Source organism: Phacochoerus africanus, chromosome 4 (genome assembly GCF_016906955.1).
Source record: "Phacochoerus africanus isolate WHEZ1 chromosome 4, ROS_Pafr_v1, whole genome shotgun sequence".
In the NCBI taxonomy this organism is placed as follows: Eukaryota; Metazoa; Chordata; class Mammalia; order Artiodactyla; family Suidae; genus Phacochoerus; species Phacochoerus africanus.
In genome coordinates this window covers 142,817,247-142,834,354 of record NC_062547.1, presented here as the reverse complement: position 1 = coordinate 142,834,354, position 17,108 = coordinate 142,817,247, and the positions used below count along the sequence as shown (strand labels likewise).

Sequence of the window (17,108 nt, the reverse complement as noted above, 5' to 3'; positions counted from 1 at the left end):
ATTGTATGAAGAGCACACTTCCTTTATTTTATAATCACACCCGCACAGTAAAGGGAACCATTAGGCTATTAGGAAACTTGAAGCCAAGCATGATAGAAATATCTAATGAAATTAATTCTTTAAAAGAGAGACTGGGAGCAATCAGGTATCGGTCATAAGTAAGCATTTCATGATTCCGCTTCTTTTTTTGATGGTGCATGTGGCATGGGGAAGTTCCTGGGCCAGGGATCAAAATCCATGCCACAGCTGTAACCAGAGCCACAGCAGTGACAACACCCAATACTTAACCTGCTGAGCAAAAAGGGAATTCCTTCACTTCATTTTTGTATGGATAAATTGATCACGTTTTTATTAGGCTTGTTCATTTTATTGTAACTTTTTGGTCAAATTTCCCTGCTACATTAATTAATTAATCAAGGTCCAAGTATATTTCCCTGTCCTAAGAGTATAATGCAATGCTCAGGAATGTTCAAGAATCACCTCTACCGTTCTCGAACAACAAGGATGACACTAGGTTCTATAAATACAGACCAAATAAGGTAGTGTGAAAGACGAAATTATATTTGCATGGGTACCATGGGATTCAGTGATGATTCATCATGGCTGTACTCATTCCTGTCTCATCAATTTCAGACAAATGGGAAAACATATTTCTAAATTTCCTGAGAATACATTAAATGGGTCAGTGCACATGTACGTATTCAAAATACACCAAACATAAATTCACTTCAGAATGATTTCATATATTTATTGAGAGTGAAATCAATTAAATTTGAGCAAAATTCACTTCAAGTAAGGGCTACAATGATGGAGGATTAAAAATGAGGATTTTTTCAAAATACTTCAACCTCTGCTAAAATAAAGCTAAATAAAATCTAACTCTGGACAGATGAAATCATTTTGCAGTTGAAAAGCACCTCAATCTATCCAGGAGGATAAAAATAAGGTCATTATAAAAAAATAAGGTCATTATGGCCAGTCTCCATGATTGACTTGATAGGCGTTACTGAGAATAGACTTCCTTGAGGATAAGAATAACAGACTGATGAAGTAAAATCAACAGTCATAAACATCTTGGATGGGCTTAGTTTCTTCCCTGAAACAAAATTATTATCATCATTTTTTTTTGTTTTTAGGGCCGCACCCAAGGCACATGGAAGTTCCCAGGCTAGGGGTCGAAGCGGAACTGTAGCCACCGGCCTACCCCACAGCCACAGCAATGCGGGATCCGAGCTGCAGCTGTGTCCTACACCACAGCTCATGGCAACATCAGATCCCCAACGCACTGAGCGAGGCCAAGGATCGAACCCACATCCTCATGGATACTAGTCAGATTCGTTTCCACTGTGCCACAGTGGGAACTCCTGAAACAAAATCATTTTAGCTCAGTCCTAAACGTTTCCTCCTTTCATCGGGCATTCTGAGTCAATTCCAACTTAATGGCATCCTCGGCATCCACAGAGTCCTTTATTCACTCTGTTTGCCTTCAGACATTCTCAAATACAGCTTATTTATTCCTTTTTCATTTGAAAGCAAATCTTATTAGCAGTATAGCATGTGTAACACTCCAATTAGATCACTGAAGTGTCTGTGAGAACATTCGTTGTTAGGATAGAAATAAGGTAGTATCTTTTTTTTGTTTTTGTTTTTTTTCAGAGCTGCCTTTGTGGCACATGGAAGTTCCCAGGCTAGGGATCAACGCGGAGCTGCAGCTGTTGGCCTGCTCCACAGCCACAGCAACTCCAGATCCGCGTCTATGACCTACATCACAGTTCACGGCATCGCCAGATCCTTTAACCCACTGAGTGAGGCCAGGGATCGAACCCACATCCTCATGGATACTGGTCAGGTTCTTAACCCGATGCGCCACAACGGGAACTCCAGGGTAGAAAGAAGGTAAGTAATATCTTAATGCAACCCCAAAAGATATCTGTTGGGTGTGTCAGTGACAAAACTGCCTTTTTGGAAAGTGAATTCCTTTAGTCTCTTTTAGGAAAATGCTCCTCAGTTGCTCTGATTCGATTTGCCAAAGTAGAGTTAAACTGACTTTGCTTTTATAAACATGTCTCACAGGGAATAATTCATTAGAAGTTTTTTATTATGGAAAAAGTTCAACATATACAGAGCAAACAGCATAAATGTCCACGTACGCCCCACCCAGCCTCACAGCGTTGTCTTGTTACATCTATGCTTTTCCTTTACTCTCTGCCTCCCTCTCAATGTTTATTTTTGTGTAATTATTATTATTATTATTATTAATTGCTATTTCTTGGGCCGCTCCCGTGGCATACAGAGTTTCCCAGGCTAGGGGTCGAATCAGAGCTGTAGCCGCCGGCCTACGCCAGAGCCACAGCAACGCGGGATCCGAGCCGCGTCTGCAACCTACACCACAGCTCACGGCAATGCCGGATCGTTAACCCACTGAGCAAGGGCAGGGACCGAACCCGCAACCTCATGGCTCCTAGTCGGATTCGTTAACCACTGCGCCATGATGGGAACTCCTATTTTTGTGTAATTCTTTTCTTAAGGTAATGTTTACACGAATTGAAATGCACCAGTCTTAACTGTACCATTTGCTAACCAATGGATCCATCCATATAACCCACATCTCTCTCAAGATAAAAAACATTTCAATGATTCATTGGGAATTGTCTTAATCATATTTTCCAGGTGAATTTTGACAATTAGGTGGCAAAACTTTGGTCTCCTCTGAACACAATGTGGAAAGGCAAACAACATAAAAAGTCACCATGTCCCATGTTATTTATGTTATTAGCATGAGGTTAATTTAGCTGGATTATTACCAGTGAGTTGAAGTAATACTTCAGCAAGTGAAACACGGTGAAGTATGTTAAACTTAATTTTACTTAGCTGGCTTAGAGCTGCTGCTCAGCTGATCAAGCTGATTTCCACTTATATGCCACACATGTTTGTTTTCCTTTCATTCCATTATGACATTTATAAGATCTTCAAGTTTATTAAAAATGAAAGATAAAGACTAAACCTCAAGGATGAATTGAACCTCTTAGAAACCTTTCGGAATTTAGTTATATGCAAGGAAAAACACAGTAATTCAGGGAAAAGATGGAGATGATATATAAGCCAATAACTTAAACTTCTACAGATAAGTTTGAAAATAAACAATTATTGGAGTTCCCAGTGGCCTAGGGGTTAAGATCTGGCATTGTCACTGATGCGGTGCTGGTTTGATCCTTTGCCTAGGAACTTATGAATGCCGAGGGCATGGCCAAAAAAAAAAACAAAAAAAAAAACAAACCCAGAAGAAAGTAAGAAGAAATATAAACAAGTCGATGCTAAACACACCTGAACTCTCAAGTGGTTGGGGAAGGTTTTTTTGGTCAGCGGTGCTATATTCTATTTGCCACATATATTGATTTTCTTCCAAAAAAAACTGGTTCTTTATTTCACTGATTTTTCTCTTATTATTTTTGTTTTGAATTTCTTTGACTTCTATCATACAGTTTTTCCTTCCCCCTGTTTCTGCTGGCTGTGGGTTTATTTCCCCCTTCTATTCCTGAATTCTTGAGTTGGGAGCTCAAGATTGATTTGAGGCTTTTCTTCTTTTCGAGTGTGTTTAGTGCTATACAGCTTCCTCTCTGCACCACTTGAGCTGTGGACTGATGAATTTTGATATGTTGTCCTGATGTTTCCAATTCACTCCAACGTATTTTTAAAATTTCCTTTGAGACTGTCTTTGACTCATGGATTAGTTAGAAGTGTGTTGTTTAGTTTCCAAGTACTTGAACATTTTCCTGTTATTTTTCTGTTACTGATTTTTAGTTCGATTCCATTTTGGTTGGAGGACCCATGCTGTATGGTTTCAATTTTTAAAAATTGGTTGAAGTTTGTATTATGGCTTTGTTTATTTGGTCTATCTTGCGTATGTAAGTTCCCTGAGCATTTTAAAATGATGTGTATTTTGGAGTTGTTGGGTGGGTGTTCTCTAAATTTGGCTTGGATCCTGTTGGTTAATGGTGTTGAGTTCTTCTGCATTCTTGCTGATTTTGTCTAGTTGTTCTATCAGTTGAGGTAGGGTTGACAGAGGGTGTTGGAAGTATCCAACTTTAATTGTGGATCTGTTTCTCCTTTCACTTCTGTCAGTTTTTGCTTAAGATATTTTTCAACTCCGTTGTTTGGTGTGTAAATATTTAGAGTTGCTGTGTTTTCTTTTATCAGTATATAATGTCCTGTTATATATATTATATAATGTCCTCTGGTCATTTACTTGGCCTAATATATTTTTCTATATTTTTTTCCTTTTTTTGTACTTCTTTTAAAAAACTTTAAAAATTATAGTTGATCTACAATATTGTGCCAATTTTATCTTTTTACTTTCAATCTGACTATATCATTATATTTGAAGTAAAATATCCTATAGATGGCATATGGTGAGTCATTTAAAAAAAAAAACAAAAACGTTCTGCCCATCCGTTTTAATTGGTGTGTTCAGACCATTTACATTTAATGTAATTATGATATGTTGAAACTTAAGTCTGCCATTTTATTTTTCTCTTTGTTCTATCTTTTCTTTCTCTGTTTTCTTTTTCCTGCCTTCTTGCAGCTCATCAGAACATATCTTAGAAGTATACTTTATCTATAGTGGGCTTTAGTGTGTCACTTTGCATAGCTTTTTTAGTGGCATTGGTTCACACTTATCCTGGTTTACTCGTTGTCATTTTACCAGTTCAAGAGAGGGTGGTAAACTGATCCTCCCTTCATGTACCTTTACTCTCCCCCATTTACAATTATCTCCAGTATTTCCTCTGCATCATTTCAAACTGTATCAACCGTCAAACATCACTTAGAAAACTAAATTCTGAAGAGGAAAAGGGAAGTCTATTGTGTTTACCCATATTTTTGTTTACTATGTTCTTTCTTCTAATATTCTAAGAATTCTCTCCTTCTTTTAAGTTTAAAATTTTTTTTCTTTTTAGAGCCACAGGCACGGCATATGGAGGTTCCCAGGCTAGGGGTCGAATCGGAGCTACAGCTCCCAGCCTACACCACAGCCACAGCAATGCTGGATCTGAGTTGTGTCTGCGAGCTACACCACAGCTCATCACAGCAACACCAGATGCTTCACCCACTAAGTGAGGCCAGGGATTGAACCTGAGTCCTCATGGATACTAGTCAGGTTCGTTAACCACTGAGCCATGATAGGAACTCCTCTCTTTTTTTTTACTTGATTCCTTTCTGTTCTGAGAATTCCTTTTAGCCATTTTTCTTTCTTTCTCTCTCTCTCTCTTTTTTTTTTTTTAAATGGTAGCCCTACTGGCAACAAACTTTCTTCCAGAAGGATATTTTCACTGGATATAGAATTCTGGGTTAATGGTTCCTTTCTTTCACCCCTTGAAAAATATTGTGCCATTTTCTCCTGACTTCCATGGTTTCTGATAAGAAATCTACTCTTATTCAGATTGTTATTGGGAATTCCGGTCGTGGTTCAGCAGTTAATGAACCTCACTAGTATCCATGAGGACGCATGTTTGATCCCTGGCCTCAGTCACTGGGTTGAGAATCTGGTGTTTTGGTGAGCTGTGGTGTAGGTCACAGACTTGGCTCAGGTCTAGCATTGCTGTGGCTGTGGTGTAGGCCAGCCCCTATAGCTCTGATTGGACCCCTAGCCTGGGAACTTCCATATGCTGTGGGTGCCGCCCTAAAATGCAAAAACAAAAACAACAAAAAAGTGCAAACCCCCCCAGATTGTTATTGTCCTATAGGTAATGTGTCATTTCTGTCTCACTGCTTTTAAAATTTTTTCCTTCTCTTCAGTTTTCAGAAATTTGACTATGTCTTTTGGTGTGAATTTTTTTTCGTTTCTCTTTTTTTGAATTTGTTTGGCTTCTTGAGTCTCTGGGTCTGCATCTTTTGCCAAATTTGGAAAGTCTTCTTTCCTTCTGGGACTCCACTGACACAAATGTCAGATCTGTGGTTATTGTCGGACACATCCCTGAAGCTCTGGTAACTTTTTACAGTGTTTCCTCTCCTTTGTTGAGATTAGGTGATTGCTGTTGTTCTATCTTCTAGTTCATTGATTCTGTCTTCCTGTTGTTAAGCTTATTCACTGAGTTTTTCATTTCAATAATTGTATTTTCAATTTCTAAAATTTCCATTGCTATTTCTTTGTATCTGTTATTTCTTTGCTTCAACTTTATATATATATATTCTGAGAATATTTTTTCTTTTGCTTCAAGCACGTTTATAATTTCTCATTGAAGCATTTTTTTGAAGTCCATTTAAAAATCTTTGTCAGATATTTCCAACATTGCTTTCATCTTAGTGTTAGCATCTTTTCATTGTCTGTTTTATTCACTCTGCGATCTTTCAACTTCTTGGTGTGACCCAGGTAATACCATACTAGATGTGCCAGTTCCCCAAAGGATCTCTTGCCCAAGTGCATGAGAAGATATATTCAAGCATGCTTGTGGCAGTATTGTTATGGTAACAAAACTCTTGGAGCAACCCAAAAATAAATCAGCAGCAAAGTTAATTTAAAGGCAAGAGTTCCCTTCATGGCTCAGTGGTTGATGAACGTGACTAGTGTCCATGAGGATGGATGTTTGATCCTTGGCCTCGATCAGTAGGTTAAGGATCCGGCGTTGCTGTGAGCTGTGGTGTAGGTCGAAGATGCAGCTCTGATTTGACCCAGAGCCTGAGAACCTCCACATGCTGCGGGTGCAGCCTCAAAAAGCAAAATAACAATAATGATAATAATAATTTAAAGGCAAAGATGTCTTATGTGATAGAATACTGTAGAGTGGTGTAAATAAATGGACTGCATTGACACAGATGACTTCAATACCATAATGACTGCAAAAAGCAAGTCCACGGATGATCACATGAAGATGTTTGTATAAATTTCAAAGACAGACAAAATCAAACAATATATTATTTAGGCATATGTGCACATCTGATAGAACTGCAAAGAATAACAAATAAGAACAAATTCAGGGTAGTGGCTGATTTTAATGACGATGGAAGATGTTAGCGGTGTAGGCGCACAGGGATTTCCAAGGTCTTGGCATTGTCCTCGTTCTTAAGCTGGTGACGCACATTTTATTACTTGTATATTAAATTGCACATATACATTGTATACACTTTTTGGAATGTTTAATAGATTTCAAAATAGAAAAAAAGTGAAAACAAAAAAGCTCTGTCTTTGGGGTCAGGCTGCCTGGACTCAAATTCTGATTTCACCCCTTTCTAGCTAGGTGGCCTTGGGCAAGTTACTTTAACTCCGTACGTCCAATTTGTTCATCTCTATTTTTTTTTTGGCTGTGCCCACAACGTGCAGAAATTCCCGCTCCAGAGATCAGACCCTTTCCACAGCAGCAACCCATGCCCCAGGGACAACGACACAGGATCCTTAACCTGCTGAGCCACTACAGAACTCCTAGCTTATTCATCTCTAGAACCGGCATACCAAAACAAAATCTAAAACAAAGAACAAAAACAAAAAATAGAATAAAATAAAATTGGCACACCAGTTGGGCCATTATTTTGAGGATTAAATGAGATATGTGTAAAGAATTTAGAAAACAGTAACATGCATAGAAAGTGTGCAGTGACAATAATACATTATATGTAACACATAAGTTTAATAATTATTACTTCCCCTCTAGACTTTCCTTCAAAAACATGAATCCCTTTCTAAAGAAGTAAAAGGATCTGGTTTTTTTGGAGAACACTAGGATATTTAGCGGCGATTTTGGAATCCCAGCCTAAAACCTGTGTCTCCTGACACTTGCAGGTACACATCCTGAAAAGAGTTCTTTGCTCATTCATCACATTCATCAAGTCTGATATTTTATAAAGCTGGTTCTGCACTGCCTCACCTGGAGCACCCTCTCAGAATTTCCACTCAGGACAGGAACTCACATGCAGATCACCTTATACAAAAGCAGAGAAAACTTGCCAAAGAGTAGCAGCTACATGCCACACACTCTGTTTCTCTTTCTTACATATGAAGAGACAGTTTCTCACAAGACATGTGAAAACCACAAATGACAAAGAAACACAAAAAGAGGAAATGGAACTTGTAGGAAACAGATTATTCAGGAAATAAGTGAACCTTGCGAATCCCAAGTGCTACTATGGAAAAGACACAATCAAATATTAAGAAAATTCTTAGGAATTAAAATATGCCATTAAATTTAAAATGTAAGGGAGTTCCCGTTGTGGCTCAGTGGCTAACGAATCCGACTAGGAACCATGAGGTTGCGGGTTCGATCCCTGGCCTTGCTTATTGGGTTAAGGATCCAGTGTCGCCGTGAGCTATGGTGTAGGTTGCAGATGCAGCTCGGATCTGGCGTTGCTGTGGCTGTGGTGTAGGCTGGCGGCTACAGCTCAGATTCAACCCCTAGCCTGGGAACCTCCATATGCTGCGTGTGTGGCCCTAAAAAGACAAAAAAAAAAAAAAAAGACTTTATTGAACTCTATCCCAAATCACCTAACATGAGACAAAATCCTCTAACTCTTTGTTATGGGCCGTTACTGAGTTGATCCATGTTTCCCATGATGTGCAATCTCTGTCATTACAAGTTGGTAGCCTCAGTTTTGCTCTGATATAAAATGTGTTCCTGGTGATCTTTAGCTGCAGGACATTCACAATTTATATGGTCCTTCAAAGTAAATTTTTAATAATTGCTTTTCAGGTTCTAAAACATCTATAGACAAAACAAGGAACTCTTAGCTATAGTTGCAGAGTACAAAGTGTCACGAACACTGATCACATACAAGCTCATTTTTGAGAGGTTTGAAAGTGTAAGGGAGAAACAAGCAACACAAAAATAAGAATTCTATTGGTTTCTTTCATACAAGAAAATCAAAAGAAACTATTGTGAGTGGAACAACAGCCAGAAGTTTACGTTCGAGCAGAGAAGTGCCAGTGAGACAGTTAACATGCAAAGGATGGACGAGAGAAATTTTAAGTATAGTGGATACTAAACAACAATAGCATGAAATTAACTGTTTAAAATATATGAAAAAGTTACAAGCATATTCTTTAGTGATAAGGAAATAAATATTTAAAAAGCCGGAAAATAAAGGTTTACAAGTGCCTTCCAAAGGATTAAAGTGAAAAACAGATAATAGCATGTGTTGGCAAGAATATGGAGGTAGGGGTCCCTCCAGACAGTGCTGCTATCAGTATAAACTGGTACAACTGCTTTGGAAAACTACTTGGGAATATCTACTAAAAGTAGGCATGCATTTACTAAAAGAGCAGAAATTCCACCCCTAGGTATAGACCCAGTAGAAATGCATATACATGTTTGTTGAAAGACATGCAGGAGAATGTTCATGGCAGCAAACAGCCAAAAGTTGCACCAACCCAAATATCCCTGTATAGTAGGATGGGTAATAAATGGCAAAATATTCATACAGTGGAATACTGTACAGCAATGAGAATGAAGACCTAAAAAGCAGTATCATGGATACATGCCACAAAGATATTAAAGATGCCAAATGCAAAACAGTTCATACTCTACTATTCCATTTATATGAATTCAAAATAGGGAAAACTAAACTATAGTATTGGAAGGTAGGATATTTGTTATACTTGAGGTGCTAGTGATTTTAATAATTGTGGCACCTGAGATGCAAATAATGTTTAATTTCTTCAAGACGCTGACACCAAGTATGTTCACTTTCTGAAAATACATTGAGTTGAGCATTAAGAACTCATCCACTCTTCTGTATCTATGTCCTAATTCAGTGAAAATGTTTGTTTAAAAAATTATGGAGTTCCCATTGCAGCTCAGTGGTAACAAACCTGACTGGTATCCATGAAGATTCAAGTTCGATCCATGGCTCTGCTCAGTGGGTGAAGGATCCAGTGTTGCTGTAACCTGCCGTGTAGGCGTAGCTTGGATCTCGAGTTGCTGTGGCTGTGGCATAGGCCAGCAGCTGCAGCTCTGATTCAACCCCAAGCCTGGGAACATCCATATGCCATGCGTGTGGCCCTAAGGGAAAAAAAAAAAAAAAAAAAGTATTTGCCAGTAGGGAGCTAGGAAAGAAATGTAAACACAAGGTGGTTGGTTTTCATCACGCTTTCTCATGTCTGTTTGTTGTCATATGCATGTATTCCTTTGAAAACAAACTAATGTTAGGTAAACATTTTTAATTTTTTCTATTTAGGATCAAATAAACAGCGTGTGATGAAACAGAATGGATAGAATATAGAAAAAACAATTACTACTATAGTTTATTTTTATTTTTATGGCTGCACCAGTAGCATATGGAAGTTCCATGGCCAGGGATTGAATCCCAGCCTCGATGCCACTGGAGACTGCAGCTGCAGCAATGCAGGATCCTTTAACCCACTATGCCTGGCCAGCAGTTGAACCCGCACTTCCCCTGTGACAGAAGCCACTGCAGTCGATTCTTTCAACTCACTGACCCGCAGCAGGAACTCAAATTACTATTTTATTTTATTAAGAGAGTTCAATGAAACAATACCAACAGGAGGAGCGAAAATTTCGGGAAAATCAAAGCAAGCGAGAGTTTTGAATGGCAGTCTGTAAGTAAATGCAATGGCAGTAGAATGGAGTTTTCCAAAACTAAACGAGGTAAAAGTTCAGTGGACAAATTCATTACAGAGGGGAAATCAAGGTCATACCTGAAGGTGGGATTTTTCTCCATGACGCTCTCAAATGCTGTATCTGGGGGGAAATTAGGGATAAATGACAAAAGAGATTGCATTGTGATCAGATCCCTAATTAAATCCAAAGCTATTCCGGAAGGTGGCATTTCCCTCCATATCTTCAAATGCGCCTTGGGGCGGAAGGTTGGGGAGAATCGGCTTAAGGAATTTAAACTCATTCGTTCCAGAACCTCCCGCCAGGCACACCTCGTAGCGGTAGCCGTGGGCCAGGGTCCCCGTGCCGCCCACGTCCAGCAGCTGGCCCGCGACGCCGCCCTCCGCGGGCCCCGAGCCGCCCCCCGCCGAGGCCGCCCCGCCCCGCCGGCACAGCCGCCCCGCCCCCAAGGCCAGCAGCGCCCCCACCAGCAGCGCCGACACGCACGCCAGCGCCCCCACCAGCGAGACGGTGAGCGGCTCGTCCGCGCCGGCGCCCGGCGCGCGGCCGGGGGCCTCGGGCGGCGGCAGGTAGGGCTGCGAGAAGCCGTCCACCAGCAGCACGTGCAGCGCGACGCTGGCCGAGAGCGGCGGCTCGCCGTGGTCCCGCACCAGCAGCAGCAGCCGCTGCCGGGGCGCGTCGCGCTCGCTCAGCGGGCGGGCCGTGCGCACCTCGCCGCTGTGCGCGCCCACGCCGAAGAGCCCGGGCTCGGTGGCCTGCAGCAGGCGGTAGGACAGCCAGGCGTTCTGGCCCGCGTCGCCGTCCACCGCCACCACCTTGGCCAGCAGGTAGCCCGGCTCGGCCGCCCGGGGCAGCAGCTCGGGGCAGGGCGCCGAGGCGTTCTGCGGCGGGTAGAGCACGACGGGCGCGTGGTCGTTGGCGTCGGCCACGAGCACGCGCACCCGCGCCTGGCTGCTGAGCGCGGGCGCGCCGCGGTCGGCGGCGCGCACCTGGAAGTCGAAGGCGCGCAGGGCCTCGTAGTCGAGGGCGCGCAGGGCGAAGAGCTGGCCGGTGTCGGGGTTGATGGCCACGAGCGAGGCGAGGGGCAGGTGCGGGTCGGAGGGCGGCAGCAGCGAGTAGGTGAGCTGGGCGTTGGCGCCCGCGTCGGCGTCGGTGGCGCGGACGGTGCCGATGTGCAGGGCGGGGCTGTTGTTCTCGCGGACGCGCAGGGTGTAGGCGGGCTGGCTGAAGGCGGGCGCGTTGTCGTTGACGTCGGCCACGCGCACGGTCAGGTTGTGCTGGGTGTGCCTCCGGGGGGTCCCCAGGTCGGTGACGGTGATGGTGATGTTGTACTCGGCTTGACTTTCTCTGTCCAGCGGGCCCTCTGTTACGAGAGTGTAGAAATTTTTGAAGGTCGGTTTCAAGAGAAAGGGGAGATCATCCTGGATGGAGCAAACCATTCTACCGTTGTCTCCGGAGTCTGGGTCGGAAACACTGAAAACGGCCACTACAGTCTCTGGGGAGTTTTCGGGGATAGAGCTGGCCAGCGTGGACATGGTCAGTTCGGGGGCGTTGTCGTTCACATCCTCCACCTCTATAGCTACAGTGCATTTTCCTGAAAGGCCCCCGCCGTCTGTGGCTGTAATTTCCACGTTATACTTTTGAGTTTCCTCAAAATCCAGTGCTCTCTTCAGACGAATCTCTCCAGTTAGTTCGTCAATTACAAATGGTTGAGTCACTTCATCCCCTTGGAAGAGAGCGTAGGCTACATTCCCATTTGTTCCTGCATCTAAATCTCGGGCAGAGACCGCAGCAACTAAGGTGTTTAGGGGGCTGTTCTCTGGGATCTGCACCTCATAGAGCGACTGTAAAAACTCAGGGGCGTTGTCATTGATGTCCACGACTTCAATGCGAACTGCAGTGGTCCCGGACCTGGGCGGAGCCCCGCCATCCAGCGCCGTGAGTATTAAGCTGAGCTCGGGCTGCTCCTCCCGATCAACTGCTTTGTCCAGCACCAGCTCTGGGAATTTTCTGCCATCTCCGCGATTATGAGTGACGACATGGAAGTGGGAGTTGGGGCTGATTGCGTAGCGCTGAACGGTGTTGTTCCCTATGTCAAGGTCCTGTGCTGTTTTCAAAGGGAACACAGCCCCAGGGTGGACGATTTCTGGGATTTTTAGAAGCATTTCCCTCTCTGGGAATTCTGGGGAATGGTCATTTATATCTGTGAGCTCCAGCTCAGCCTGAAAAAACCGCACCGGGTTTTCCAGTAACAGTTGGAAATGCAGTATACAGGGATCTGTCGCCCCACACAGCACCTCTCGGTCTAATTTTTCAGATAGAAGCAAATCCCCGGTCTTTACATCGAGCTGCAAGAGCTGTTTGTTTCCTTTGTAATGGATTCGCGCACCCCGCGTGGCTAGTTGCCCCACCCCGAGCCCCAGGTCTTTTGCCAGGTTGGCCACAAAGGAACCACTTTCTCTTTCTTCTGGCATAGAATACCTGATTGCTTCAGAGCCAGCATCCCACAAAAGCAACAATATAACAAGAAAGAATACTTGCCTTTTCTGTAGCGTCTTTGCAAGCACAGTCTCCATTGTTCAGATCGGGTTCAAGAAGATGCAGTTCTTCAACTTGGCAGATGATTTCGTAAAATTAACTCCAATTAGATCTTTCTCACCGACTTGCACACGAAGGATGCCCTCTCTTAAGATCTCTGCTCCTAGGTCTTCCCTAAAATGCTTCCTTCTTTTAGGAAGCATTCAGAATTCTGATTCCCAGCTTAATGGCGTCCTGGGCATTCACGGAGCCTTTCCTTCATACTCCTGGCCTGCAGCGCCACCAGGCGTCCTTTTTTACAATCGCACACTATTTGCCATTTCATTCCAAGCTAAAACTGCTGTGTATCATATATCTTTTTAAGTCACAGAATTACTGCCGATTGTATCTCCAGTTCTTAGTTACTGGAAGTTCTAAATAAAGAATCTGCTAAGTTACCTTCCAGCGAAAGAATACTTTTAGGAACACAGTGAAATGATATATTAGTATTCCTCATAAAATACCTTTTGAGTACACAGAGATACTTTCTCTTGTGGGATTCTTATTTGATTACATAAAAGAAATAAGTAATAGTGCATACAAAAATTTTAAATTTTACAAAAGTATTTTTACTTTAAATATAACCTACATTAGAAAATGGAACAAGTCATAAGTGTACAACTCAATAAATTTTCACGAAGTGAACACACTTATAAGAAGAACCTAAGTTACCACTGAAATTTTACCCAAACCCTAGAAGCCCCCTATTGTCATTTTCTGGTCTACCCACCACCCAAAAGGTAAGCACTGTCCTGACTTCTGTTATCCTAGGTGTTTTTTTTTTTTTTTTTTAACTTTGATACAAATGGAGTTGTAGAGTATGGCTCGTGTTTGGCTTCTTTGACTTAACATTAATACCTTTGTAAAACCTGTTACATACTGTTCTGATTTATTTTATTCTCATTGCTTTGTATTATTCTATTGTATGAGGACACCACCATTTGTTTTTCTATTCTCCAGCTGACGGACACTGGAATTTTGGGGGATATTTTGAGTAGTGCTGCTGTGGACATTTTTGTTTGTCTTTTCCTGTCTATGTGTGCATTTATGCTTAGTATATTCCTAGGAGTTAGAATGCTGCATGTCAAAATGTGTACATTTATATAGCTTTAAAAGATATTGCAAAAGGTTTCAAATGTGGTTTTACTGAAACCAGCAGAGTGAGAGTTCCAGTTGCTCCATATCCCTGTCAACATTTGATACTGTCTTTTAATTTTAAACACTCTGGTGAGTGTGTTGTAGCTTTAATTAGAATTTCCCTGATGATTAATTAAATTGAGCACATTTTTCACATTTTTTAGGATCCTTATGCATAAAGGTGCATAAGTCTTTTATGACTATTTTTCCTGTAATGTCAGTTGCCTTTTTTTCTTATTGATCTTTATAAGCTCTTTATATATTCTGGGTATAAGAACTTCTTCAGAAGTATGCCTTGCAAACATCTTTTCCCTTTCTATGGCCTGCATTTTAACTTTCCCATGATATCTTTGAAGAATAAAACCCTTTAATTTAGTGTAATTTTTCAATATTTTTCACTTATTGTTAGAATTTTTTTGTGTTCTCTTCAAATCCTTGCATACACCAAAGTCCTGAATATATTGTTGTATAATGTTTTTTAAAAATCACTAACTTTACTTTTCACAGTTAAAGCTATATAATCCTCCTGAAATTAATTTCTTCATATGAATGAGGTTAGGGTCAAGTTATTTTTTTCACATAAATATCCAAATGACTTTGCACCATTACTGAAAAGAAGTTCCATTCCCTATGTTTCTGAAGTGTCATCTTTTTTTCATAAATCAGATGACTGTAGGTGTATTCAAGACTTTTCCCCATTCTTCTCTTTGTTTATTCTGCAATACCATATGATCTTAATTACTATGCTCCATAATAGGTTTCATTATCTGATGGGTTAAGTCCTCAAGTTTTGTTCTTTTTCTTCAAGATTGCTTTGGTTGGAGTTCTCTGGTGGTGCAGTGAGTTAAGGATCCAGCATTGTCACTGCAGTGACTCAAGTGGCTGCCGAGGCAGAGATTCAATCCCTGGCCTGGGAACTACCACATGCCACAAGCACAGCCAAAAAAACTTGCTTTGGTAATTATTGTCCCTTTGTATTTCCATATAAACTTTAGATTCAGCTTTTCAACTTACACAAAGAAATTTGCTAAAATTTTCTTTAGGACTTTATTGTATTTATAGATTGGTTGGGAATAATTGGCATGGTCCCAATAGTGAAACTTCCAACTATTTTAACATTATACCAATATTTTATATTTTTCACTGCAGAAGCTTTATACATATTGTTAGATTTGTTTCTAGATATCTGATATTTTGAAACTATTATAATTTATATATGAAATGTTTAATTTTCTGGGTTTTGTTGCTATATAGAAACAGTTATTATTTACATGCTGATCTTATATCCAGTGACACTGTTACCTTCATTTGTTAATCCTGATAGCCTGTAGATTCTTTATGGCTTTTAATGTTTACAGTCATTAAGAATCATTTTTTTAAAAAAAAACGTCAATTTTTTAAAAAGACATTCTCATTTCTTCCCTTTCCATTGTTATTTTTTCTTTACCTTATCCCACTGGTTAGAACCAACAGTAAAATAGTAAAGGCAGACATTCTTATCTCACTCTTTATCACTGAGGGAGTTTTCAATCATTTGCCATTTATTTACTCTAAGATTTTATTTTCTTTAATTTTATTTATTTTGGTTTTTTGCGTTTTAGGGCCCCACCTGTGGCATATGGAGGTTCCCAGGCTACAGGGTGAACTGGAGCTACAGCTGCCAGTCTACACCAGAGCCACAGAACTGCGTTTGTGAGCTACACCACAGCCCATGGCAACGCCAGATCCTTAACCCACTGATCGAGGCCAGGGATCAAACCCTCATCCTCATGGGTACTAGGCAAGTTCGTTACTGCTGTGCCACAATGGGAACTGCTGTGTGCTGAATTTTATCAAGTGATTTTTTTTTGAGATAATCATATAATTTTCCTTTTATCCATTAACATGGAGTATATTGATCAATTTTCAAATATTATATTCCCTTGCATTCCTAAAACAACACACTTTTCTCAAAATTTATTATTTCCCTTTTATATATTTCTGAATTTTATTTACTGATATTTTGTTTAGAGTCTTTCTATTTTAAAGGAAACTGGTCTCTTCTTTTCTTTCCCAGTTCAAAATATATGGAATTTTTTGCTGTGATTTCTTCTTTGGCTCATGGATCATGTTATTTAATTTTGAAGCATTTGGAGATTTCTTGTTAAAATTTTAATTCTGTCCTAATTTCACTGAATCATTTTAATTTAACAAAATTTTGAGGCTTTCTTCAGTATATTCTCCAGTGTGCTATGTATGTCAATTTATTAAAATATAATTATTGTGTTGTTTAGATTTTTAACATTCTCTGTGTGTGTGTCTTCTAATTCTGTCTGCAATCGAGAGAGTTGTATTATATCTCCTATGACTGTGGATTTGTCTATTTCTCATTTATGTTCTCTCAATTTAACTTTATATATTTCATAATTTTCTCATGGGGATATATTCAGTCTTAGAACTGACATTTCTGGTAGATTACCTTTTTTTAAAATGAGACGTGCAATGTTTATTTCAGATTCTCTTTCTCTCTCTCTCTCTCTAAGGCCTCACCTGAGGCATATGGAGGTTCCCAGGCTAGGGGGTCGAATTGGAGCTACAGCTGATGGCTTATGCCACAGCCACAGCCATGCCAGATCTGAGCCATGTCTGACTGGGACCTACACCACAGCTCAGGACAATGTCAGATCCTCAAACAACTGATCGAGGCCATGGATTGAACCTGGGGCCTCATGGATGCTAGTCAGATTTGTTTGTTGAACCTCGATGGGAACTCCAGGTTTTCTCTTTTTTTGGGGGGGGAGTGGGGGGGGGTTTCTTTTTTGCTACACAGGCAGTATGTGGAAGTGCTTAGGCTAG

At 40.9% G+C, this 17,108-nt stretch overlaps 1 protein-coding gene across 1 annotated transcript; it reads right to left on the bottom strand.

Annotated features, from left to right (window-relative positions):
- Positions 1 to 10,433: 10,433 nt before the first annotated feature.
- On the bottom strand, positions 10,434 to 13,507 carry LOC125126440 (protocadherin beta-5-like). Its single transcript, XM_047778851.1, has one exon. It carries the CDS (start codon positions 13,133 to 13,135, stop codon positions 10,736 to 10,738), a length of 2,400 nt encoding a protein of 799 aa, XP_047634807.1. The 5' UTR covers positions 13,136 to 13,507; the 3' UTR covers positions 10,434 to 10,735.
- Between the last annotated feature and the right edge of the window lie 3,601 nt (positions 13,508 to 17,108).